Source organism: Scyliorhinus torazame, chromosome 14, assembly GCF_047496885.1.
Source record: "Scyliorhinus torazame isolate Kashiwa2021f chromosome 14, sScyTor2.1, whole genome shotgun sequence".
NCBI lineage: Eukaryota > Metazoa > Chordata > Chondrichthyes > Carcharhiniformes > Scyliorhinidae > Scyliorhinus > Scyliorhinus torazame.
The window spans coordinates 129343198-129370609 of record NC_092720.1 but is presented as its reverse complement, the minus strand read 5'-3'; the positions used below and the strand labels follow the sequence as shown (position 1 = coordinate 129370609).

General features: G+C 46.7%; 1 protein-coding gene across 1 annotated transcript in view; it reads left to right on the top strand.

Annotated features, from left to right (window-relative positions):
* Positions 1 to 27412, top strand: part of stk25b (serine/threonine kinase 25b) — a 99122-nt gene that overhangs the window by 32237 nt on the left and 39473 nt on the right. The window contains exons 2-3 of the mRNA XM_072474896.1: positions 7326 to 7556; positions 21889 to 21945. Coding sequence (XP_072330997.1) covers positions 7326 to 7556; positions 21889 to 21945 — 288 coding nt within the window. The remainder of the gene's footprint in view (positions 1 to 7325; positions 7557 to 21888; positions 21946 to 27412) is intronic.

Below are 27412 nucleotides of genomic sequence, written 5' to 3'. Positions count from 1 at the left end.
AGTTCTCATCCGTGGTCACCCTACAGCAGGTCACCCTGCAACTGTGTCTCTCCAATACCGACTCTATTGGCGGCACGGTAGCACAGTGGTGAGCACCCGGGTTCGATTCCCGCTTGGGTCACTGTCCGTGCGGAGTCTGCATGTTCTCCCCGTGTCTGTGTGGGTTTCCTCCAGGTGCTCCGGTTTACTCCCACAAGTCCCGAAAGACGTGCTTGTTACGTGAATTGGACATTCTGAATTCTCCCTCCGTGTACCCGAGCAGGTGCCGGACTGTGGTGACTAGGGGATTTTCACAGTACTTTCATTGCAGTGTTAATATAAGCCTGATTGTGACAATAATAAAGATTATTATTATATCAAACCCATTTACATCTATATGTGTGATTCATGCATCCACTTCATTGTGAGTTCTCTGCACATTAAAGCACAAAGCCTTAAGGCTTGTCTTTTCAACATTACTTGCCCCGTTCCCACTATTTTTCACTGTGGCCCTGTTTGATTCTAACCCTTGATTTCTCTGCCTATCACCTTTCTTTATTCCCTTTTCTATTTTTTGTTCTTGACCTTGATTCCCCTCCTCTGACTCCTTGCATAGGTTCCCATCCCTCTGCCATTTTAGTTTATCCGTCCCCGACCACTATTTTTAAGTTAAATTTTTTTTTTAAATATTAATTTACGGTCTGTGGCTTCATCACTGTTTAGGCCAGCATTCATTGCCCATCCCTAGATTTTTAAAAATAAATTTAGAGTACCCAATTCATTTTTGCCAATTAAGGGGCAATTTAGCATGGCCAATCCACCTACCCTGCGCATCTTTGGGTTGTGGGGTGAGACCCACACATGTACGGGGAGAATATCGGCACTGAGGACCCAGATTTGAATCCCGGCCCTAGGTCACTGGGGAGTTTGCACATTCTCTTCATGTCTGCGTGGGTTTCACCCTCCACAACCCAAATATGTGCAGATTAGGTGGATTGGCCATGCTAAATTGCCCCTTAATTGGGGAATAAAAATAATTGGGTACTCTAAATGAAAAAAAAATATGGGGCGAGTGTACGAACTCCACACAGACAGTGACCCGGGGCCGAGATCGAACCCAGGTCTTCAGCGCCGTAATGCCCATCCCTGGTTGCCCTTCAGAAGGTGGTGGTGAGTTCTCCTCTTGAACAGCTGCCGGTCTTGAGGTGTAGATGCACCACTACTGTTAGGGAAGGAGTTCCATGAATTTGCCCCAGCGACAGTGAAGGAACGGCGATATATTTCCAAGTCAGGGTGGTTAGTGACTTGGAGGGGAACCTCCAGGTGGTGGTGTTCCCAGGTATCTGCTGCTCTTGTCCTTCTAGATGGTAGTGGTCGTGGGTTTGGAAGGTGCTGTGTAAGGAATCTTGGTGAGCTACTGCAGTGCATCTTGTAGATGGTACACACGGCTGCTACTGTTCGCCGGTTGTAGCGGGTTTGAATGTCATTAAAAAATATTGCCCTTGGCAGCAGTCCACTTTACCATATTTAATTTTTTTTTTCAAATCCTCCTGATCTTGGTGTACTTGCAAAAGTAACCATTAAAGCATCACTAATTTCAGTCTCCATCTTTATTGGGAAGTGCATATTGTGTTCACTAGCTCCTATCTATCTCTGAAGATCATCAGATGAGTGGTTAGAATTTGGACTGCATTACTTTATTGGGGGCTGGGAATAGATTCATTTAAAACTTTCCAAAGGGCTTGAATAAATTCTTGAAGACAGGATTGCCGGGAGGTGGGGAAAAGGGTGGGGGAGTGGGGGAATGTATTTCTCTTTGAAAGAACCGATGCAAACACATTGGTCTTTTACGTTGTAGTATTCTATGATTCTGTATGTATGCTGTCCCAAGACCCAAGTTGCTATGATAAATAAGAAGCACAAAATGATGGAAATGCTGGGGGTCAGGTAACATCTTAGAGAGAGGGACAGAGTTAATTTTTCAGGTCTGTGCCTTTTTTTAAAATTTGGAGTACCCAAGAGGGCAGCACGGTAGCACAGCGGTTAGCACTGTTGCTTCACAGCTCCAGGGTCCCAGGTTCAATTATCACTTAGGTCACTGTCTGTGCGGAGACTGCACGTTCTCCCTGGGTCTGCGTGGGTTTCTTCCGGGTGATCCGGTTTCCTCCCACATGTCCCGAAATACGTGCTTGTTTGGTGAATTGGACATTCTGAATTCTCCCTCTGTGTACCCAAACAGGTGCCAGAGTGTGACGACTAGGGGATTTTCACAGTAACTTCATTGCAGTGTTAATGTAAGCCTACTTGTGACAATAATAAAAGATTAGTTTTTTTTTCTCTAATTAAGGGGCAGTGTAGCGTGGCCAATCCACCTAACCTGCACATCTTCGGGTTGTGGGGGTGAAACCCACGCAGACACAGGGAGAGTATGCAAACTCCACATGGACAGTGACCCGGGGCCCGGATCAAACCCGTGTCCTCAGCGCAGTGCTAACCACTGTGCCACCGTGCCACCTTAGTCTATTCCTTTCATCAGAATTCAAAGAAAGTTTTGCATACTTAAGTCTTGAGCAACGCAAAATAGATATAAATGAGTACTCGCCTGTAGGAACATGCCAATTATCGACAGCAAAAATCTTGCGTTTGTGTTGGCAAGACTGGAGGTCCAGGGTCCCCCAGGTCTGTATTGAGATACTCCTGGAGTTTTAAACCGTTACAAAATACGTGGCTACCAACATGAGCACTGTCAGCTTCCCTCTGTTGGTCCAGCTAAGACCATCTGACTTCTGATGGCAAGCATCTATGGAGCAGAGTGGGAAGAATTTCAACCCCAATGACTGGTCTACGCTTCCAGATGACATTGAATCTTCTTCCCCACCCCCCAACTTCCTGCATGACAGACCCTGATAAGCCAGTGTACCCCCTCCCTGTAATAATTTCTCCTTTACATCTCCAATCTTTATGGCTCTCTCCTGGATCCTGCGCTTGGGCCGAAATGTGTCCTGTCATGAACCTGCTGGAGACAGCAGTAGATAGTATTCAAAGGGGCCTCAATTGGTATACATCTCCCAGTATCGGGTTTAGATAATCAAGTGAATAGGACAAACAGATTCTAGACGATAGGGAAGGTCCCCAAGAAAAATGGATGTTAATGGATAGTCCAGGAAGTTGATAGGGACAGAAAGTCGAATGCACAGAAGGCATAATCAAAGAACAACAAAGATATAATTGCCCAGACCCTGAAATGCCAGGGGAGGCAGCTACCACCGAGCAGTCTCAGAAAGCACACAGGCCAGTTTCCAGCCACCAAGCCTGAAAGCCAAGTTTACAACCAACAGCTTCTAAGTCTTAGCGCCATGGCAGTGCAGAAAACCTTTGTAACCAAAGTTTTTAAATATCTTCGCTGGTCAAGGAAAAAGACCATTCCAAGATTTGAGTATCATCCCTGTATAGCTGGTTATTCAATTTGGATGTTGTTTGGGGAACAGTGGCAGTGTACCCAAAAACTGGACTATTTATTCTCACTGGTGTTTCCCTGATCTCCTCACACCAAAACAAAACTATACACCCACATAAACTGGTGTTCCAAGTTGGGATTACCCTCGCAGATAACATCAGCATGCTTTGTGACAGTTCTGTCAGCCTTTGAAGGAGAGATATTTGCGCAGGATTCTTATGCACAGCAGGCTTACCTAGATTTATGGGTTCAAACCCTGTCATGGATTTGAGTAAATAATATAGCAACAAGTACATTGCATTGTAGGTGGTCTGAGCCTTAAGGTCCCATCTATCTATTCACGTAATTAATATGCATATAAAGATCCCATAAACACTTGGAAACAAGTACATCCATTTTCCTCGCCAAAATCCCTCCACTTAACATCCTCACAAGTTGATTAATTAGTAATTTGGCTTGCTTTATTGAAAATGACTACTGTCTTTGCTCACATCTCAAACAGTTGAATATATATTGTCATTCTATGTGATGATCCAATAGGGGTTATAAAGACCGATAGAGGCATATTCAATTTTACTCTTAAAGCCACCATAATTTTGAAGTTTTTCCCTGCCCGCCAACATGCTCATTGTAAGTCAGCTCACAATTTTGCTTATGAATGAGAGGGAGTTAACGTAGAGCAGGATTTGTGCAGCGGAGATTTAGACAAATGTGTATTAATGGAGAATGGAAAATCGGCTATTTGGGTAGTCCAGTCTCGAGGTGATAAGAGCATTTTGGGTTCCTACTACTGGGATTGGTACCCTAACTGGAATATTCATCAAGGGCACCAGAAAAATCCTTAAACTTCATCTCCAAATCAATAACTTGTCTGGCATTTCCCATCCATTTTATGCCTCGAAGTTTGGGGACTCATCAAACTGTTTTTTCTCTCAGATCTACCAGTTTGAAGTGTATTACGATTTTTCCTAAACCAACCAGGGGCTGGTTTAGCACACTGGGCTAAATCGCTGGCTTTTAAAGACGACCAAGGCAGGCCAGCAGCACGGTTCAATTCCCGTACCAGCCTCCCCGAACAGGCGCCGGAATGTGGCGACTAGGGGCTTTTCACAGTAACTTCATTTGAAGCCTACTTGTGACGATAAGCGATTTTCATTTTTTTTCATTTCATTTTTTTTTTTCCCATCAGTATTGGCACAAGCTACAGAGTAAATTAATTTACCCTTTCTCAATCAGACAGCATAATCATGAACTAACAATTGTTTTCTCTCCTTAGAACCATAGTCAGCAGAACCTGAACATTGTGTGTGCATGTAATTAGTTGATAAAGTTACGTCACAAAATAAGTCAACAGGTTATAACAAATAACTCATTTATGAATTTACAAGAGAAATTAGTGTCCTGAGATTGATAAAAATTGGCGATCTTAATTTGGATTAAGGATTAGACCTCCTTGATAGTTGATAAGATAGCAAAGTCAGATAGCCTGTTCAACAGATTCACTAACATTTCTGGAATTTTCACCACCTTATCCTTATGAACTGATATTGATGGCGCTAACATGGCTCACTTTCCTTTCGTAAGACCGTTTTCTGCCTTTTGAGGTATCAGAGTGATGAAACTCCCTATCTGTAGGGATGCTACTGAGTCTACTGAGCCATGGCTGTCTTAAATTTCACCCCTCTTGACTGCCAAACCTTGTGCATCTAAGTTTCACACAGACCTCTATGGCATTCACACTCGGATGAACATTCCGATATTACAGGGACATCTTTTTCTACATTACTAGACAAGCTACTGTACCCTAGGCCTTCTACTACAAGAAACACAAAGGAAGACTGAAAATTTAAAACTTGACTAAGTATTAAAAGCAGCTTCTTGTGTGCACAGGAATGCAGGAATTGTGCCTGTGAAATTGAATTCCCTAACAGCACTGTGGGTGTACCTACACCTCTGGGACTGCAGCGGTTCAAGAAAGGAGCTTACCACCACCTTCACAAGGGCAACTCGGGATGGGCAATACTTGCTGATACAGCCAGCAATGCCTGCATCCATAAATTAGTTTTTCAAAAAATCGTTCCATTATATAAAACAAAGAGAAACTAGGTAAACTCCTTCCCTGTATTTAATTAACATCAAATGTAGGGAGGTTACTGGAATCTTATCATCAGAGACAAAGTGGTTAAGCACCGTCAAATCTTATCGATTTAATTAGAGAGGGTAGGCATGGACATGTAACGGGTACGTCATGTCTGACAAATCTAGTGAATCGTTTGAGGATGTCACTAACATGGTGGCAGGGAATGTCTCTGGATGTTGTCCGTATGGACTTCCAGAAGGCATTTGATTAAGTTCTGTAACTTTTCTCTCTCTGTTGATTTCTGGGATTAGAGAGCTGTACTGTGAGAAAAGAATGAATGGAATGGGCCGATGTTCTTTGGAGCTTAGAAGAGTGATGGGTGATCTCATTAACACATATCAAATTCTGGGAGGGATTGACAGGATAAAAGTTGACCGACAATTTCCCCTAAAATCATCGAGAGCTCAGAACTAGGGATTTCCATAAGGAGTCAACCATTTAAGACTGAGGCGAGGGGACATTTCTTCACTCAGAAGCTTGTGAATCTTTGGATTTCTCAACCTCAAGAGGCTGTGAATGTTCAACAGATGGGTATATTCAAGGCTCAGATTTTGTGGGCACTTAAAAATCAAGGGATGGGGTGAGGGTGAAGGGAAAATGGAGTTGATGTGTAAGTGTGTCACCATCTTATGGAATGGCAAAGTGGCCTACATCTGTTCCGATTTCTGATGTTCTACACAGCCTATTAGCAAAGCTTCGAGTACATTGAATTGGAAGTAACTTTGTGATATGAATTAATAAATGATTGGAAAGTCTAAGTTTTTTTTGTATGATCTGGCTGGATATGAAAGATGGTTGACCCAGGGATCTGTACTGGAGCCTCTACTTTTCAACGCATTTAGTGGACCTGGAATTCCCACCCTCAAAAAGATCATGGATGCTGGGTCAGTGGAAATTTTCAAGACTGAGATTGATAGATTTTTGTTCAATAAAGGAATTAGGACAAAGGAGAGAAAATGGAGGTGTGGTACAGATTAGCCATTATCTGCTGGGGAACAGGTTTAGGGGTTAAGGGGCTAAATGGCTTTCTCCTATTCCTAATTTCCAATGTGCCTGAAACAAAGTTGCATTACATAGCAAAGGAAGGGGGACCATTTATCCTGCATTTGTCATTTAACAGAAGGTTTCGCTGCAGATTTATACTTTGTCTTCTGTATTGCTAGAATTTGTGTGGAACCTGGAACAAGATGATTTGGAATTTCTGGATGCTGCTTTTTGAAGGCAAAAGAAATAAGTCTGAGCAGGAGTAGGCCGTTCAGCCCCTCGAGTCTGTTCTACCACTCAGTAAGATAATGGCTGATCTGATTGTGGCCTTAACTGCACTTTCCTGCCTGTCTCCCATAACCCTCAACTCCCTTTGCCAATCAAAATCTATCTAACTCAGCCTTGAATATGTTCCACTGCTGTCTGGGAAGAGAATTCCAAACACTAACATTCCTCTGAGAGAAGAAATTCCTTCTATTCCCTGCCTTAAATGGGAGACCTCTTATTTTGAATTTGTGCCCCCTAGTTCTAGATTTCACCCACTTGGGAAAACATCCTCTCCGTATTTACCCTGATGAGTCCCTTCAGAATCGTATGTATTTCAATAAGATCACCTCCCATTCTTCTAAACTCCAATGAGTATAGGCCCAACCTGCTCAACCTTTTCTCATAAGACCTAGGAGTCACCCTAGCCAATCTCCATTGAAGTGTTTCTGATGCAAGTATATCTCTCCTTAAATAATACAAATTTTTGATTTCTTACAGAATGCCCGCATGGACCCTGAAGAGCTCTTTACAAAGCAGGAGCGGATTGGAAAAGGCTCATTTGGTGAAGTTTACAAAGGAATAGAGAACAGAAGTAAGGAAGTTGTGGCAATTAAAATCATTGATCTAGAGGAGGCAGAAGATGAGATTGAAGACATTCAGCAGGAGATTACAGTGCTCAGCCAGTGTGATAGCCCATACGTCACAAAGTACTATGGCTCTTATTTAAAGGTAAGAAAGGAGCTTGGAGCAGTGGTTAATAAGACAGCGGTGTCACCCCACTCACACTTGCAAATCTATGCTCGCGGAGTGCACAACTCCGAACTTTGTGCTTTTTTATTTTAGAAGCTATTTAACTCCTCCAATGCACTCTTCCTGACTGACTAACAAAATACTTTGCAGAGAATTCAAACAGTAGGTGTATTGCCACAGGAAGGATGGGGTGACGTGAAGCAATGAGCTTGCCCAGGTTCTGGGAAGTCAGACCAGCCATAGCCTAGCAAGAATATGAAGTTGGTATAGAGAATAGAAAAACTCTTAATGGGGACTAGCCGATGATACTGAAAAGCTGGCCTTTTAAAAAAATATATACTTTTACATGCAAGCCTGCAAAATTGGTGTGAACTCCCACAGCATTCCCTTCAGTGCTCCTTATTTCTGTCCTCTGGGAATAAATCTGTGTTGGGAATAAATCTGTGCAAATCATTTTTGGCTTGATGTCGGACCTGGGAAGGACCAACCACCCAGCTGTGGAGGTTTCATTTTTTTAAATTGGTAGTGCTGGAGGATTGCTAATACTGTACATGCCTCTGATCATTTGTGCAATGATGTTGTTCATATATTTTTAGACCGTATTATAAATGGTCAGGTTAGTTCCATTGCTTTTACCTTTGCACAACTGATCGCATGCGGTTAGTTGTTGGATAAGCTGAAAAGTGGTATGCTGGACATTTTGGGGAGGTGAGGGTTAATAATCAGCCTTCCTTGTTTCTTCGAGCACCAGACTTTCCAATGTAGAAAGGGTGGCTTTGAAGTAGCATGAGAAAAAAGCATGGCTTATCTCTGCTCCAACTGTCTGTATTATCCACCAGGAATGCTGTGCAAGGAAATGTTGGATGGCCTTGTAATTTACATAAGCTGAAGGATCTGCTAACTATCGTATAGAAAGACTATGCTTAATAAAGTCGCTTCTTCAAAGGGTTCAGGGGAGTTAAGGCAGGAAAACGTATTTGTGAAAAGTAACTTTGAAGTAAACAATTACAGCTATTTATCTGAAATAATTTTCAAAGGAATTGTGATTGATGCATCGAGGTCTTATCTGTGACGTGTACCTTTGTTACCAAAACAAGGTGAATAATAGGGCATGGTTTTCTGCAGTTCCTCAAAGAGTTTGAAAAATAGACTAAAAGCTGGAAGCCACTCTTTGTACAGTATAGATTGGTCATTGATGTTGGATATCAGTTAAGTCTATTCCTTGTACCCCTCCCTCAAGTGCCTTGTGCTTAATCAAAGCATGTCATTGTGGAGCGGCGGAGGCAACAGGTTGACTAACAGTTGAATGTTAAAATGACTTGGTGGTTATGCTGATGCTCTGTGTAAGAGTGGAGAAATGGTGCAAATATACAGTGAAGAAATCTGAAATAAAGTCAGAATTCTGCTGTGAGGTAGTGAACAGTGGTTAATGGGGTCCATTCTCCAAATATGTGCTACCTATGGAGTCTCCTCCAGCGACCCTGCATATTAAGAAAGAGCAGGTATCCGGGTGCGGCGATGACCAGCTGAGTCGCACGTTTCGGCAGCTCCCGGTGGAACGGACTTTTGGGCTCTTGATAGGAGCCCCAACGGCAATTTTAACGGCTAAAAACACCGTGCGGTAAACCAGAAGGGAATTCCCCCTGGACACGGATGGAAAAAGGAGAGGAAAGTGGCCGGATTGCAGCGGATCCTTTGGAACAGCGGCAAGGAAGGCAAGCAAAAACCAAGATGGCATCGGAAGGTGGCAGTTTCACATGGGGCCCTGAACAACAAGAGTTCTTGAAATGCTGCGTGGAAGAGATAAAAAAGGAAATGAAGAAAGAACTGTTGGCCCCGATACTACAGGCGATCGAAGGGCTAAAGGAGGAACAAAAGACCCAGGAGCGGGAGCTTCGGGTCGTGAAGGCGAAGGCAGCCGAGAATGAGGACGATATACAGGGCCTGGTGGTGAAGACGGAGATGCAGGAGGCACATCAGAAACGATGTGTGGAAAGGTTGGAGGCACTGGAAAACAACGCAAGGAGGAACAACCTGAGGATTCTTGGTCTTCCTGAAGGTGTGGAGGGTGCGGACGTCGGGGCATATGTGAGCACGATGCTGCACTCGTTAATGGGAGCAGAGGCCCCGGCGGGTCCGTTGGAGGTGGAGGGAGCATACCGGGTTATGGCGCGAGGACCGAGAGCAGGAGAAACTCCCAGAGCCATAGTGGTGAGATTCCTCCGTTTTAAGGATAGAGAAATGGTCCTTAGATGGGCGAAGAAAACTCGGAGTAGTAAATGGGAGAACGCGGTGATCCGCGTTTATCAAGACTGGAGCGAGAAGGAGGGCGAGCTTTAATCGGGCCAAGGCGGTGCTTCATAAAAAGATAAAATTCGGAATGCTGCAACCGGCAAGACTGTGGGTCACATATCGAGGGAGGCACCACTACTTTGAGACGGCGGATGAAGCTTGAACTTTTATTGTGGAAGAAAAACTGGAATGAGTGGATTATTAAAAAGAACGTTTGGACAAAGTGGTGGGGCGAATGAGGGGGGCAAAGAGGGGTTTTATGTTCTAATCCTGCGGTGTGGTAACTTTTCTCTCTCCCACAGGTGGTGATGGGGGGAGGTGGGGAGGGAGAGGAGATGGGGTTTTGGCCATGGGGGGGCGGGGCCAAGGGAGAAGCGCGGGCTTGGCTCCCGCGCTATGATAATTATGGCGGGAATAGAGAAGCAGGAAGGAGGGGGCGTCGCACGGTGCGAGCCGTGGTCACGGGGGGAAGCCGAGGTCAGCCAGAGTTTGCTGACTTCTGGGAGCAACATGGGGGGAGTAATTACGCTAGCGGTGGGTCTAGCGGGGGGGGTGGGAGGGGGGAATTACTGGGTTGCTGCTGCTGGGGAAAGGGGGGAGCGGGTACGGGAGAGGATGGGCGGGGGGGCACCGCCTGGGGGAGATACAGCTGCGTGGGAACTGGGTGAGAAGCTGGAAAAAGATGATGGTTAATCGGCAAGGGGGGGGGGGTGGGAAGCCCCCCAACTCGGCTGATCACGTGGAACGTGAGAGGGCTGAACGGGCCGATAAAGAGGGCACGGGTACTCGCACACCTTAAGAAACTTAAAGCAGATGTGGTTATGTTACAGGAAACGCACCTGAAACTGATAGACCAGGTTAGGCTGCGCAAAGGATGGGTGGGGCAGGTGTTCCATTCGGGGCTAGATGCGAAAAACAGGGGGGTGGCTATATTAGTGGGGAAGCGGGTAATGTTCGAGGCAAAGACTATAGTGGCGGATAACGGGGGCAGATACGTGATGGTGAGTGGCAAACTACAGGGAGAGACGGTGGTTTTGGTAAACGTGTATGCCCCGAACTGGGATGATGCCAATTTTATGAGGCGGATGCTAGGACGCATTCCGGACCTAGAGAAGGGAAAGCAGATAATGGGGGGAGACTTTAACATGGTGTTGGAACCAGGGCTGGATAGGTCGAAGTCCAGGACTGGAAGGAGGCCGGCAGCAGCCAAGGTGCTTAAAGATTTTATGGAGCAGATGGGAGGTGTAGACCCGTGGAGATTTAGTAGACCTAGGAGTAAGGAGTTCTCGTTTTTCTCCTATGTCCATAAAGTCTACTCGCGCATAGACTTTTTTGTGCTGGGTAGGGCATTGATCCCGAAGGTGAGGGGAACGGAGTATACGGCTATAGCCATTTCGGATCACGCCCCACACTGGGTGGACTTGGAGATAGGGGAGGAAACAGGAGGGCGCCCACCCTGGAGAATGGACATGGGACTAATGGCGGATGAGGGGGTGTGTCTAAGGGTGAGGGGGTGTATTGAAAAGTACTTGGAACTCAATGACAATGGGGAGGTCCAGGTGGGAGTGGTCTGGGAGGCGTTGAAGGCGGTGGTTAGGGGGGAGCTGATATCAATAAGGGCACATAAAGGGAAGCAGGAGAGTAAGGAACGGGAGCGGTTGCTGCAAGAACTTTTGAGGGTGGACAGACAATATGCGGAAGCACCGGAGGAGGGATTGTACAGGGAAAGGCAAAGGCTGCATATGGAATTTGACTTGCTGACTACAGGCACTGCAGAGACACAATGGAGGAAGGCACAGGGTGTACAGTATGAATATGGGGAGAAGGCGAGCAGGTTGCTGGCACACCAATTGAGGAAAAGGGGAGCAGCGAGGGAAATAGGGGGAGTGAGGGACGAGGAAGGAGAGATGGAGCGGGGAGCGGAGAGAGTGAATGAAGTGTTCAAGACATTTTATAAAAAATTATATGAAGCTCAACCCCTGGATGGGAGGGAGAGAATGATGGACTTTTTAGATCGGCTGGAAATTCCCAAGGTGAAAGAGCAGGAAAGGGTGGGACTGGGAGCACAGATCGAGGTAGAAGAAGTGGTGAAAGGAATTAGGAGCATGCAGACGGGAAAGGCCCCGGGACCGGACGGATTTCCAGTCGAATTCTATAGAAAATATTTGGACTTGCTCGCCCCGGTACTGACGAGGACCTTTAATGAGGCAAAGGAAAGGGGACAACTGCCCCCGACTATGTCTGAAGCAACGATATCGCTTCTTTTAAAGAAGGAAAAGGACCCGCTACAATGCGGGTCCTACAGACCAATTTCCCACCTAAATGTGGATGCCAAGGTCCTGGCCAAGGTAATGGCAATGAGAATAGAGGAATGTGTCCCGGGGGTGGTCCACGAGGACCAAACTGGGTTTGTGAAGGGGAGACAGCTGAACACGAATATACGGAGGTTGTTAGGGGTAATGATGATGGCCCCACCAGAGGGAGAAACGGAGATAGTAGTGGCGATGGATGCCGAGAAAGCATTTGATAGAGTGGAATGGGATTATTTGTGGGAGGTGTTGAGGAGATTTGGTTTTGGAGAGGGGTATGTTAGATGGGTGCAGCTATTGTATAGGGCCCCAGTGGCGAGCGTGGTCAGGAATGGACGGGGATCGGCATATTTTCGGCTCCATAGAGGGACAAGGCAGGGATGCCCTCTGTCCCCATTATTGTTTGCACTGGCGATTGAGCCCCTGGCGATAGCGCTGAGGGGTTCCAAGAAGTGGAGGGGAGTACTTAGGGGAGGAGAAGAACACCGGGTATCTTTGTATGCGGACGACATGCTACTATATGTGGCGGATCCGGCGAAGGGGATGCCAGAAATAATGCGGATACTTGGGGAGTTTGGGGATTTTTCAGGGTATAAATTGAACATGGGGAAGAGTGAGTTGTTTGTGGTGCATCCTGGGGAGCAGAGTAGAGAAATAGAGGACCTACCGTTGAGGAAGGTAACAAGAGACTTTCGTTACCTGGGGATCCAGATAGCTAAGAATTGGGGCACATTGCACAGGTTAAATTTAACGCGGTTGGTGGAACAGATGGAGGAAGATTTCAAGAGATGGGATATGGTAGCCCTGTCAATGGCAGGGAGGGTGCAGGCGGTTAAGATGGTGGTCCTCCCGAGATTCCTCTTTGTGTTTCAGTGCCTCCCGGTGGTGATCACGAAGGCTTTTTTTAAAAGGATTGAAGAGCATCATGGGTTTTGTTTGGGCCGGGAAGACCCCGAGAGTGAGGAAGGGATTCTTACAGCGTAGCAGGGATAGGGGGGGGCTGGCACTACCGAGCCTAAGTGAGTACTACTGGGCCGCCAGTATCTCAATGGTGAGTAAGTGGATGGGGGAAGAGGAGGGAGCGGCGTGGAAGAGATTGGAGAGGGCGTCCTGTAGGGGGACTAGCCTACAGGCTATGGTGACAGCCCCATTGCCGTTCTCACCGAGGAACTACACCACAAGCCCGGTGGTGGTGGCTACACTGAAGATTTGGGGACAGTGGAGACGGCATAGGGGAAGGACTGGGGCCTTGGGGGGGGTCCCCGATAAGAAACAACCATAGGTTCGCCCCGGGGGGAATGGATGGGGGATATGGAATGTGGCAAAGAGCAGGAATAACGCAACTGCAAGATCTGTTTGTGGATGGGAAGTTCGCGAGTCTGGGAGCGCTGACCGAGAAATATGGGTTGCCCCAAGGGAATGCATTCAGGTATATGCAACTGAGGGCTTTTGCGAGGCAACAGGTGAGGGAATTTCCGCAGCTCCTGACACAAGAGGTGCAGGACAGAGTGATCTCAAAGACATGGGTGGGGGATGGTAAGGTGTCAGATATATATAGGGAAATGAGGGACGAAGGGGAGACTATGGTAGATGAACTAAAAGGGAAATGGGAAGAAGAGCTGGGGGAGGAGATCGAGGAGGGGCTGTGGGCAGATGCCCTAAGTAGGGTAAACTCGTCGTCCTCGTGTGCCAGGCTAAGCCTGATTCAGTTTAAGGTATTACACAGGGCGCATATGACTGGAGCGCGGCTCAGTAAATTTTTTGGGGTGGAGGATAGGTGTGCGAGGTGCTCGAGAAGCCCAGCGAATCATACCCATATGTTTTGGTCATGCCCGGCACTACGGTGGTTTTGGATGGGGGTGACAAAGGTGCTTTCAAAAGTAGTGGGGGTCCGGGTCGAACCAAGCTGGGGGTTGGCTATATTTGGGGTTGCACAAGAGCCGGGAGTGCAGGAGGCGAGAGAGGCCGATGTTTTGGCCTTTGCGTCCCTAGTAGCCCGGCGCAGGATATTGCTAATGTGGAAAGAAGCCAAGCCCCCGGGGGTGGAGACCTGGATAAATGACATGGCGGGGTTTATAAAGCTAGAGCGGATTAAGTTCGTCCTAAGGGGGTCGGCTCAAGGGTTCACCAGGCGGTGGCAACCGTTCGTCGAATACCTTGCGGATAGATAGATGGAATGGGAAAAAGAAGGCAGCAGCAGCAGCCCAGGATTTGGTGGGGGGGGGGTGTAACTTGTGACAAGGCAGTTGCCAATTAGGGCTAGTTTTCATTTTTGTTATTTAATATTTATTCAATTTTTTGTTTATATAAAATAGGTCACTGTTATTTGTGCTGTTATAATATTGTGTAAAGGATGCACAATGTACTGTGTTGGTTGACCAAAAATTTTCAATAAAATATTTATTAAAAAAAAAAGAAAGAGCGGGTAAGCGACCAGACGCAACTGGTAATTAAGCACTGGAGCAAATGATCTTGGTTAAGGGAATATCGGGCAGAAGGGTGGCAGACGCTGCCATCTGCAAACTTCCCAGACACATTGAATTAGCTGTTTTCTCATTGATTCTTGGAAAATAAATGTTGTATTACTGAGATGACTGTATTTTATCACTGCGAATCACCGCACTTTCAAAAAACGGCATTAGAAATTGGAGCAAGAGTTAAACCATGTGGCCCCTCAACCCTCTTTTTCACCATTCAATATAACCATGGCTGATCTTGGGCCTCAACGTCCACTTTCCTGTCTACTCTCTACACCCCTCAATTCCCTAAGAGATCAAAAATGTATTTATTCCAGCCCTGCGGTCCACCCTGTCAAGCCCCTTCAGAATCTTGTAATTTTTAATGAAATCCTCTCCTATTCTTCTAAACTCCAGAGATTATCGAATTAACTAGCCTTATAGGTCAACCTTCTCCTCCAAAAACCAATCTAGTGTACTTGCGCTGAATGACCTCCAGTGCGAGTATACCCATGCTTAAATATGGAGACTAAAACTGCATACAATATTCTAGGTATGGTCTCAGCAAAGCTCTGGACAATTGTAAGAAGACTTCTATCCCCTTGAAATAAAGGCAAATATGCGATTTGCCTTCCTAATTGATTGCTGTACCTGGATGCTAAATTTCAGAGTTCCTTGTACTAGTGCACCCAAGTCTTACTGAACCTCAACATTTTAAAGATTCCTTCACTCCAAGCTTACTTCTTTGAGCAGGAGTACCCCCCCAAAGTTCAGCAGACCCTTTCACCTGCTTTCAATACTCTCCATTCACTGGACCCCTTCCTCTGGCCTCTTACCCACTCTTGATTTTTTTCATTGAGAACTGTTGGCATGACATTGACCATCATAATTTCTCTGCATCCTTCACCCACTTTAAACTGTCTTCCTCTGGACGTGCTGCACTCCATTCTCTTGGGTCCAACCCTGACTTTATCAAACCTGCTGACCAGGGTGATGCTGTAGTTGTCGAGCATACTGACCTCTATCGGGTAGCACAGTGGTTAGCACAGTTGCTTCACAGCTCCTGGGTCCCAGGTTCGTTTCCCGGCTTGGGTCACTGTCTGTGCGGAGTCTGCACATCCTCCCCGTGTGTGCGTGGGTTTCCTCCGGGTGCTCCGGCTTCTTCCCACAGTTCAAAGATGTGCGGGTTAGTTGGATTGGCCATGTTAAATTGCCCTTGGTGACCAAAAAAGGTTAGGTTAGGTGGGTGTTACTGGGTTATGGGGATAGGGTGGAGGCGTGGGATTCAGTAGGGTGCTCTTTCCAAGAGCCGGTGCAGACTCGACGGGACGAGTGGCCTCCTTCTGCACTGTAAATTCTATGATTTTATCTGGCAGGGGCTGAGTGGCAACTCTCAGGCACTTCTTCCTACCTCCCCCGAACCAATACCCCCACCACCAATCATTAAGGCATTTGATTCTGCCCCTGTTCCTGCCCCAATGAACGTAACTTTTTCCTGTCTTGACTATATTTTCTCCCCTTGGTCCAGTCTCTTCCCACCTATATTCACGAGTCTTCTGATACCCCACATCATTTTCAACTATTTCCAGTTCCCTGGCCCTCTAGACTATGGATGGGAACAATACTTTTCACTACCTCGGTACACGTGACAATAAACAAATCCAAATCCAAATGTCCAATCCCTCTACACCTCCATCCCCAACCACAGCAGTCTGAGGGCTCTCCGCTTCTCCCCTTGCTGGAGGCTCGAATAGTCTCCATCCACCTCCACTGCCTGGGCCAGGTTGAATTGTTCTCTCATTGAACTGTTTTTCCTATCTAGCCTCACCTCCAAATAAAATGGGCAACTATGGGTATCCTATTGGGCTCTAGTTATGCGTGTCTGTTTGTGGGGTATGTGGGACATTCCTTGTTCCAGGCCCACGCCACAACTCTTTCCCAGTACGTACATCGATCAGTGCCACTTCCTGCTCTCATCTGAAACTGGAAACAATCAATTTTACTTCCAATTGCCACCCTTCTCTCACCTTCACATGGCCCATCTTCGATACTTCCCTTCCTTGACTTCTCTGTCTCTAATCTGGGGATAGATTGTCTACTAAAATGCGTTACAAGCCCACTGACTCCCACAGCTACCTCAGCTGCACCTTCTCGTACCTTGCTTCCTGTAAGGACTCTGTTTGATGATACTACCTTCCATAACAGCACTTCTGACATGCCTTCCTTTTTTCCTCAACTGAGGATTCTTCCCCATTCTGGTTGACAGTGTCCTCAACTATATCTGACCCATTTCCCCCACTTCTGCCCTCGCTCGCCCCTTTTGACCCCTCTCAGAACCACAATAAGGTTCCCCATGACCTCACTTTCCACCTCACCATCCTCTGCATTCAAATGATTATCCTCTGTCATGTACACCAACTCCAGCATGATGCCACCATCAAACAAATTCCCCTTCCCTCCCCTGTCAGCATTCCAAAGGGACCATTGCCTCTACGACCCCCTGGTCCACCCCTCTGTTATCTCCAACACTTCATTCCCTTCCCATGCCCCCCCCCCCCCCTCATGCAATTGCAGGAGGTATAACACCTGGCCCTTTACCCCCTCTCTCCTCTTTGTCCAAGGCCCAAACATCTTCCAGCGATTTACTTGTCCATTCAACTTAGTTTCTTGCAATTGCTGCCCTTAATGCAGTCTCCTCGACACTGGGGACACCAAATGCAGACTGGGTGACTGTTTTGCAGGACACCTCCATTCAGCCCACAAGCATGGTTCTGATCATGCCGTCATTTCCCATTTCAAAAGTCGCCATCTTGCTGTCATGCTCACATTTCTTTCCTCTGCCTGCTACAATGTTTCAGTGAAGCCCAAGGGGACTGCAACGGGCCTTACAAACATCCAAGCCGTATCTTATTGACTATCCTTTGAGTCAATGTTTTAAAATTCTAACATTTTCCTCTGATTAAAAATCCCAAAAGTTCATAGTCTAATTTAGCCTGTATTGTTTAAACTTGTGTTTTAATCAAAATCTTTCTTAATATACCTAGCTGAGTTTGAAATTTATGCATCTTGGCTTTGGGAGAATAAAAACCAAGGCCAAATTCAGGCCAAAAGGCTGAGATCTTGAAGCACAAGCATTAATTATGGTGCTCAAACACACCATCACTTTCATCCATATAAATTGTGAAAAATGTCAGTTTTATTTAGTGCTTTCATTATAGCAGATGCCTTACATTTCACCTCTGTTTTCCAGGCTGTCACCAGAAAATAGCAAAGTTTCAACAGTGTTTGGAACATTAAATTGGTTCAGCCTATCCTGGTTAAGGAAGGTGTGCATGACTGAATAAAAATTAATAAATTTGATTTGTAATATTTTAGCATGTCATGTGAAAGAAATTTAGACTGATTTTGAATAAATTGTAGGTGTAACCCGGGAATGTGCTTTTTGCAAAAAAATATGATGGACAGGGTGTGTTCTCAAAGACACTGCAAAAAAATATTCAAGTGCAGTGGAAGATTCTGAATAAAATATCTGAATCCAGAATCACTATTTTGACCAAATCTAACTATTTTTGCCAAGTAAAAGATGCAATACAATTTAATCTTCTCTATTCAATATTTTAGAGTTTGCTATTTGCTGAAAAGTGTAAGTTTAAAAAAAAAAAATTTCGAGTACCCAATTCTTTTTTTCCAATTAAGGGGTAATTTTACGTGGCCAATCCACCTACCCTGCACATCTTTAAGTTGTAGGGGTGAAACCCACGCAAACACGGGGAGAAGGTGCAAACTCCCCATGGACAGTGACCCAGAGCCGGGATGGAACCTGGGACCTCGGCGCCGTGAGGCAGCAGTGCTAACCACTGCACCACCGTGCTGCCCCCTGAAAAGTATAAGTTAATCGGTCCGTTGTGTGGTTTCCAGAACCCCTGTGATTGGTCGCCCTCGGATAATTTTTGGAAATCAAAAAGTAATTTATATTCAAAAATTATATAAAATGTATTTTACATCTGTTATGAGGATAGAAAGAACTTGTAAGCAAAATGTTCATGTTTAAAGCTGCATTACCCTAAACGAATTTCTGCTGTCTGAACAAAATGGAGGGTTTCTAAGGGGGGATTAACCCTTGATGGTGGGATGATGCATAAGAGGCATCGATCGCGTGAAGGATTGGCGAGGGGGTTTGCAGGAAGTAACAGATAGGAAGGAATGCCACCATGAAGGAATTTGAACACAAATGTGAGAACTTTAAATTTGACGTTGGAGGGGGGGGGGGGGGTTGTTAGTGGTCAGAAGCCATTATAGGTCAGCAAAGACGTGAATGGTGGAGGAGCAAGACCTCATGTTGGTTTAAAACCCATCTCTGACCAAAATTCTTTAACTTGCCATTCACTTTTTTCAAAGTAACAGCTTGGAATTTTTCTTTCTATTAAAGATGCTATATAAATGTAAATTATTTTGTCACGTCCTTTTCATTTAATTTAAGTAAAATTGGCTGAATAGAGGAATTATTTTAATCACTCCAAGGTATGTCATGCACCTGAGAGGCAGAGCTACTTGTTTGTTACTTAAATGGTGCTGAACCGAATGCAGAATAGTTTTGTGCCTCTGAATGTTTCCAGCTTCATACAGTGACCCCAAATTCTCTTTGTTCCACTGTGTTTCCAGCCCCAGACTTCATCCCTGTGATATTCTTCTTGAGTCCAATTCTACTCCAGTACAAATGCATTCTAGTTCGTTGGACACCACACCGTGTCCTGGAGTTTCCTGTTAGCCATGTCCCCAGCAACTGAGTTCTCTCTTGAATAAAAACAAAATATTGCGAATGCTGGAGATCTGACATAAAAACACAACAACGCTGGAAAAACTCAACTGGACTGGCAGCAGAGTTAATGTTTTGAGTCCAATATGACTGGTTTGGAGCTGAAGAGAGCCAGAAATGTGACGGATTTTATGCTGTTGAAAAGGGGGAGTGTCAGATGGGACAAAAGGGAAGGTCCGGAATAAATTAGAGGGTGAGGGAGATTAAATTACAATGGTGCTGCGGAACAAAAGGCAAAGAGAATGGGAATGGTAGTAGTAAAGGAACAAAGCATTGGACAGCAATAGGTGTCACTAGCAGAATAAAGGTCAGTGCTGTCTGAAAGCAAAACGTGAGAACATCTCTTGAATCCTCCTGACCTCTACCCCCCTCCCTCCTTTTGGTTATTTCATTCTGCACTCTGACTATTTGCAGGCATTTGTCTCTTCCCCTCACCTCCACACCTCCAGCCCAGCATCAGACCCCTACATCTAACCTCTGACCTTGTTGTGTACCTTAAGTAGCACAAGTGAGATTTTAGCTGAAATGGCGAAGCAACTTGTGAGAAATAGAAAGAAACACTGGAAATGTGCACCAGTGAGACAAGAAATGGTGGAATGAATGAGACTGAAGCAATATGCAAATGAAATGGACAGACACCTTGTTGAAAATGTGCATAAGCCATAGAAGATGAAAGACGACATCAAAGAGCATTCATTGAAACATAGAAGCAGGAGGAGGCCATTCTGCCAATCATTATGATCATGGCTGATCATCAAGTTCAATACCCTGATCCTGCCCCCTCCCATTTCGCTTGACTCCTTTAGCCTCAAGAGCTATATCTAATTCCTTCTAGAAATTACACAACGTTTTGACCTCAACTACTTTGTGGTCTCGAATTCCATAGACTCACCACTCTCTGGGTGCAGAAATTCTCCTCACCTCAGTCCCAAAAGGTTTACCCTTTATCCTCAAACTATGACTCCCTAATTCTCGACTCTCCCACCATCGGGAACTTTCTTTCTGAATCTACCCTGTCTAATCCTGTTAGAATTTTATAAGTTTCTATGAGATCCCCTCTCACTCTTCTAAACTCCAGTGAATATAATCCTAACTGATTTAGCACCTCCTCATATGACAGCCCCGTCATCCCAGGAATCAGACTGGTAAACTTTTGTTGCACTCCCTCCACATCCTTCCTCATATAAGGACACCAAAACTGCACATCTACTCCAGTGTGGCCTCACCAATGCCCCATACAATTGCTATAAAACATCCCTATTCCTATGTTCAAATCCTCTCGTTATGAAGGCCAACATACCATTTGTCTTCTAATACTGCCTGCTGTACGTGCGCACTTACTTTCAGCGACTGATGCATGAGGACACCAAGGTCTCACTGAGTATCCACCTCTCTCAATTTACACCCATTCAAATAATAACCTGCCTTCCTATTTTTGCTACCAAAGCGGATGACCTCCCATTTATCCATATTATGCTCATCTGCCATGCATATGCCCATTCACTCAGCCTGCCCAAATCCCGCAGAAGCTTCTCTACATCCTCCTCACAGCTCACCCTCGCACCCAACGTTGGGTGACGTGCGTTGTGGTATGACGTGAGCCGGAGTGAAAGGGAAGAATTGGGACTCCCAGTAGGAGGTGTGGGGGGGGGGGGGGAACCAGTCTAGTGGCTAAACAAAATTTCACAAGGCAACATCAGTTTGTGATATACCAATTTTTTTCTGTTGGGAAAACAATGGAGAAAAAAGGAACAATGCCACACACAATCAGTTTTGGGTGTAGCATGGTGTCAAGCCTTTGTCCTTTTGTGGTTGTAAAACTTATATAAGCTGTCTCCTCTGACTCATCATGAGCAATGACATGGGAAATTTAAAAACCTCTTTTACTCATTACAAAGAAATATTGAAACAAGGACATCTTCACAAATCACTCAGTCTCAGTCCTGGTTCCAAGGAAAAGTCTTGCACCCTGTCAGAAACATTATTAGCATCTGTCTTTGAATCATTTTGTTAAAATTACCTTTCCCACACTAACCTTTGTATCCCTCTTCCACATCACTCTCATCACAAAGTTAGGGACACTCCTGGACACTTTGAAAGTCTTCAGTTTAGAGTTGAGATCTATAAGTTAGATTTCAGGACAATGACACAATGCCTTGGTGTCACCAAAGTGTGTACTGGTGTCGGGTTTTACAACCTTCGAGAAATTATACTTGACTTGGACTTGAATTCTTCTGATCTTCCTGTTCCCTAAAGCTGGATCTGCTATTCTTCCCAACCTGGACTGTTTATTAACTCCGTGATGGCTACAGAGCTCAACAAGGTATTGAGGACCAGTTGCCTGTTACTGCCATTTGCATTTTGGGGAGAGTTCCGAGTGAGATACATAAATGTCTCCTTGCTTCCTATTGGAATTATGTTGTTTGTTTAACCTCCAGGGCACAAAATTGTGGATAATCATGGAATATCTGGGTGGAGGCTCTGCGTTAGACTTGGTGAGTACTGTTTCTGATAGTTTTACTTTGTTTGAATATGTCCAAACTCAAGAGGCCAATGACACAAGATTAGGGCACTTGAATTATAAACTGCAGATTTGAGCTTCAGTCTCCGCTTCAGTGTGAAGCAGTTCTACTGGAATACTGTAATTTCACTGAAGGGATAAGCTGGCAGAAGGGTAGCACAGTTGCTTCACAGTGCCAGGGTCCAAGGTTCAATTCCCACTTGGGTCACTTGTCTGTGCGGAGTCTGCACATTCTTCCTGTGTCTGCATGAGTTTCCTCCGGGCGCTCCGGTTTCCTCCCACAAGTCCCGAATGATGTGTTTGTTAGGTGAATTGGATATTCTGAATTCTCCCTCTTGTGTACCCGAACAGGTGCTGGAGTGTGGCGACCAGGGGATGTTCACAGTAACTCCATTGCAGTGTTAATGTAAGCTTACTTGTGACAAAAGTAAGGATTATTATTATTATTAGTGTTTGAACCCCAGTACCAGGTTGGTCTGCTAACTGCAACACCGCGCACTTGGCTGTCAACCAGATGATCTTCATTTGAACCCCAGACTCCTGTGTTACTGGGCCTTCACTTTGCAAGTCCTGGATCCCTGATCGATAAGCTGTTCACCTTAATGCGCTCTTGTGCCTGGTTTAGAAATAGTTAAGCATACTTCACAGCTGTTTGTCAATGGATTTATGTAGTTGTTTGGTGATCTTTGTATTTGCTTTGTATGACACTCTGGCCATTGTCACCATAACTGCATTTGTAATGGCATGTTTCTTGCCCCCACCCCTCCTTAAATTCTTCTTTTTTTAAAAAAATATATTTTATTGAAAGATTTTTTCCCTGAGCAACATTTTCCCCGCTTACAAAACAAGCGAAACGATAACAATAACAAAACAGAAATGTTTAACTTTTTAACAATAATAATAATAATAATAATACACCAGTAACTAAACCTCATACTCTATTGACCTATACTCAACTAAACCTCCTACCCCCTTCCCCCCCCCCCCCCTCCCCCCTGGGTTGCTGCTGCTGGTCATCTGTCTTCCCTCTAACGTTCCCCTAGGTAGTCGAGAAATGGCTGCCACCGCCTGATGAACCCTTGAGCCGATCCTGTCAGGGCAAACTTTATCTGCTCCAGTTTAATAAACCCCGCCATATTGTTTACCCAGGCCTCCAGTCCGGGGGGTTTCGCCTCCTTCCACATAAGTAGGATCCTGTGCCGGGCTACTAGGGACGCAAAGGCCACGACATCGGCCTCTTTCGCCTCCTGCACTCCCGGCTCTTCCGCAACTCCAAATAGAGCTAACCCCCAGCTTGGTTTGACCCGGGCATTCACCACCTGCGAGATCACTCCCGTCACTCCCTTCCAATATCCTTCCAGTGCCGGGCACACCCAAAACATATGTGCGTGGTTTGCCAGGCTCCCGCCACACCTCCCACATCTGTTCTCCACTCCAAAGAACCTGCTCAATCTTGCCCCCGTTATGTGTGCTCTATGTAGCACCTTAAATTGAATCAGACTAAGCCTGGCGCATGAGGAAGAGGAGTTTACCCTGCTTAGGGCATCAGCCCACATACCCTCTTCTATCTCCTCCCCTAATTCTTCTTCCCACTTTCCCTTTAGTTCTCCCACCGACTCCTCCCCCTCTTCCCTCATCTCTCTGTAAATCTCTGACACCTTGCCCTCTCCGACCCACACCCCTGAAAGCACCCTGTCCTGTATCCCCTGTGTCGGGAGCAACGGAAATTCCCTCACCTTTTGTCAAGTAAACGCCCTCACCTGCATATATCTCAAGAAATTTCCCCGGGGTAACTTATACTTTTCCTCCAATGCTCCCAAGCTCGCAAAAGTCCCATCTATAAATAAATCTCCCACCTTCCTAATTCCCAACTGGTACCAGCTCTGAAATCCTCCATCCATTCTTCCTGGGGCGAACCTATGGTTGTTCCTGATAGGGGACCCCACCAGGGCTCCTCGCACCCCTCTCTGTCGCCTCCACTGTCCCCATATGTTCAGTGTTGCCGCCACCACCGGGTTCGTGGTGTACTTTTTAGGTGAGAGCGGTAGCGGTGCCGTCACCAGCGCCTCTAGACTCGTCCCTTTACAGGACCTTCTCTCCAGCTTTTTCCACGCCGCTCCCTCACCCTCCATCATCCATCTACGTATCATTGCCACGTTGGCGGCCCAATAATAATCTCCCAAGTTCGATAGTGCCAGTCCTCCTCTGTCCCTACTGCGCTGAAGGAACCCCCTCCTTACTCTCGGAACTTTCCCTGCCCACACAAAGCTCGTAATGCTCCTATCTATTTTATTAAAAAAGGTCCTGGTGATTAAAATAGGGAGACATTGAAATACAAATAAGAACCTCGGGAGGACCATCATCTTAATTGCTTGCACCCTGCCCGCCAGCGATTAAAGGCTGCATGTCCCACCTCTTAAAGTCCTCCTCCATTTGTTCTACCAGTCGTGTCAGATTAAGTCTGTGCAAGGTTCCCCAGCTCCTAGCGATCTGAATCCCCAAGTATCGGAAGTTTCTTTCCACTTTCCTTAGCGGTAAGCCTTCTATCTCTCTACTCTGGTCCCCTGGATGTATCACATATAATTCATTCTTCCCCATGTTTAACCTATACCCCGAAAATTCCCCGAACCTCCTCAAAATTCGCATAACCTCTATCATCCCCCGACACGTGGGTCCGACACGTATCACAATAGGTCATCTGCGTATAACGAGACTCGGTGTTCTTCTCCCCCCCTAGTCACCCCTCTCCATTTCCTGGAGTCCCTCAACGCCATGGCCAGAGGTTCAATTGCCAATGCAAACAACAATGGAGACAGCGGGCATCCCTGTCTTGTTCCCCAATATAATCGGAAATACTCCGATATATGTCGACCTGTAACTACGCTTGCCGTTGGTGCCCCATAAAGTAGTCTAACCCAGCGAATAAACCCGTTCCCAAACCCAAACCTCCTTAACACTTCCCATAAATACTCCCACTCCACCCTATCAAATGCCTTCTCTGCATCCATTGCCGCCACTATCTCTGCCTCCCCCTCCACTGAGGGCATCATTATCACCCCTAATAGTCGTTGCACGGTAACATTCAGTTGTCTCCCTTTCACGAACCCGGTCTGGTCTTCGTGCACCACCCCCGGGACACAGTCCTCTATCCTCGATGCCAGCACCTTTGCCAGCAATTTGGCGTCCACGTTCAATAGTGAAATAGGTCTATAGGACCCACACTGCAACGGATCTTTGTCCCTCTTCAAAATTAGCGATATCGTCGCCTCCGACATCGTCGGTGGTAGAGTCCCCCCTTCCCTGGCCTCATTGAACGTCCTCGCCAACAACGGGGCCAACAAGTCCACATATTTTCTGTAGAATTCCACCAGAAACCCATCCGGCCCCGGGGCCTTCCCTGCTTGCATGCTTCCCAGTCCCTTAATAACCTCGTCCACCACAATCGGCGCCCCCAGGCCTGCCACCGCCTGCTCCTCCACTTTCGGGAACCTCAATTGGTCCAGGAACTGCCGCATCCCCTCCTCTCCCTCTGGGGGCTGAGACCTATACAGTTCCTCATAAAAGGTCTTAAACACCTCATTTATCTTTCCTGCCCTTCGCACAGTGTCTCCCCTTTCATCCCTAATTCCTCCTATCTCCCTCGCTGCTGCCCTCTTTCGCAGTTGGTGCGCCAACAGGCGACTAGCCTTTTCCCCATATTCATACCTCCTCCCCTGTGCCTTCCTCCACAGTACCTCCGCCTTTCTGGTGGTCAGAAGGTCAAACTCGGTCTGGAGTCGTCTCCTCTCCCTGTACAGCTCCTCCTCCGGGGTCTCTGCAAATTCCCTGTCCACCCTTAAAATCTCCCCCAGTAATCTATCCCTTTCCTTGGCCTCTGTTTTCCTTTTGTGGGCCCCAATAGAAATCAGCTCTCCTCTGACCACCGCTTTTAGTGCTTCCCAGACCACTCCCACAGGGACCTCGCCGTCGTCATTGACCTCCAGGTATCTCTCAATACACCCCCTCACTCTTGCACACACTCCCTCATCCGCCATCAGTCCCACATCTAATCGCCAGAGTGTTCTCTGCTCCCTGTCCTCTCCTACTTCCAGGTCCACCCAATGTGGGGCATGGTCCGAAACCGCTATGGCTGAGTATTACAACGACCTTCCTAAAACAAAAAAATCTATCCGGGAGTACACTTTATGGACGTGGGAGAAGAAGGAATACTCCCTAGCCCTGGGTCTAAGAAATCGCCATGGATCCACTCCCCCCATTAGGTCCATAAACCCCTTAAGTACCTTGGCCGCTGCCGGCCTTCTTCCAGTCCTTGAGCTGGATCTATCTAGCCCCGGGTCCAGCACCGTATTGAAGTCCCCTCCTAAAATCAAATTTCCTGCCTCCAGGTCCGGAATACGCCCCAGCATCCGTCTCATGAACCCCGCATCGTCCCAATTTGGGGCATACACATTAACCAACACGACCTCCATTCCCTCCAGCCTACCACTCACCATTACATATCTACCTCCACTATCTGCTACGATGTTCTTTGCTTCAAATGCTACCCGTTTCCCCACCAAAATGGCCACCCCTCTGTTCTTTGCGTCCAGTCCTGAGTGGAACACCTGTCCCACCCATCCTTTCCTTAGCCTAACTTGGTCCGCCACCTTTAGGTGCGTCTCTTGGAGCATAACCACGTCTGCCCTTAGTCCTTTCAAATGCGCGAGCGCTCGGGCCCTTTTTATCGGTCCATTTAGGCCTCTCACGTTCCACGTGATCAGCCTCACTGGGGGGCTACCTGCCCCCCTCCCATGTCGACTAGCCATTACCTTCTCTAGGCCAGTCCCATATCCCCCCTCCGCGCTCCCGCTCGCTCCCCCAGCGTCGCATTCTGCCCTCGACCACCCACTCTTTAGCCATTTCCTTTTGGATTTCCGCAGCAGCAACCCAGTTGTGCCCCCCCCCCCCCCCCGGTAGATCCCTATCTACCCTATCTAGCTTGATTGCTCCCCCCATATCACTTCCGTAAGTCAGCTGACTTCAACTGACCCCGGCTACTCCTGCTCGCTCCTCGACCCCCCCGGTGTGAGGGAACTCCCATCCGCCTTGCGCCTGTTTTCCCGCCTTATTCTTTCTGGCGCGGGAACATCCCTTTACCTGACCCGCCTCTTATGGCGCAGCTCCCTTTCCCCTCCCCCTCTCCTTCCCCATTCTCCGACTATGTCCCGCCTTTCCCCCCTCACCGGCGCCCACATTTCCCCAGTGTCCCCCCCCCCCCTTTCCCTGTTTACTTCTCGATTAACTTTCACCATCACATTAACAATAACAGCAATAACAGTTCCCTGCAGCATCAGTCCCTCAGTTCCGGTCCAGTTTCTCTTCATTGATGAAGGACCATGCTTCCTCCGCCGTCTCAAAATAATAGTGTCTCTCCTCATACGTGACCCATAGTCTTGCCGGCT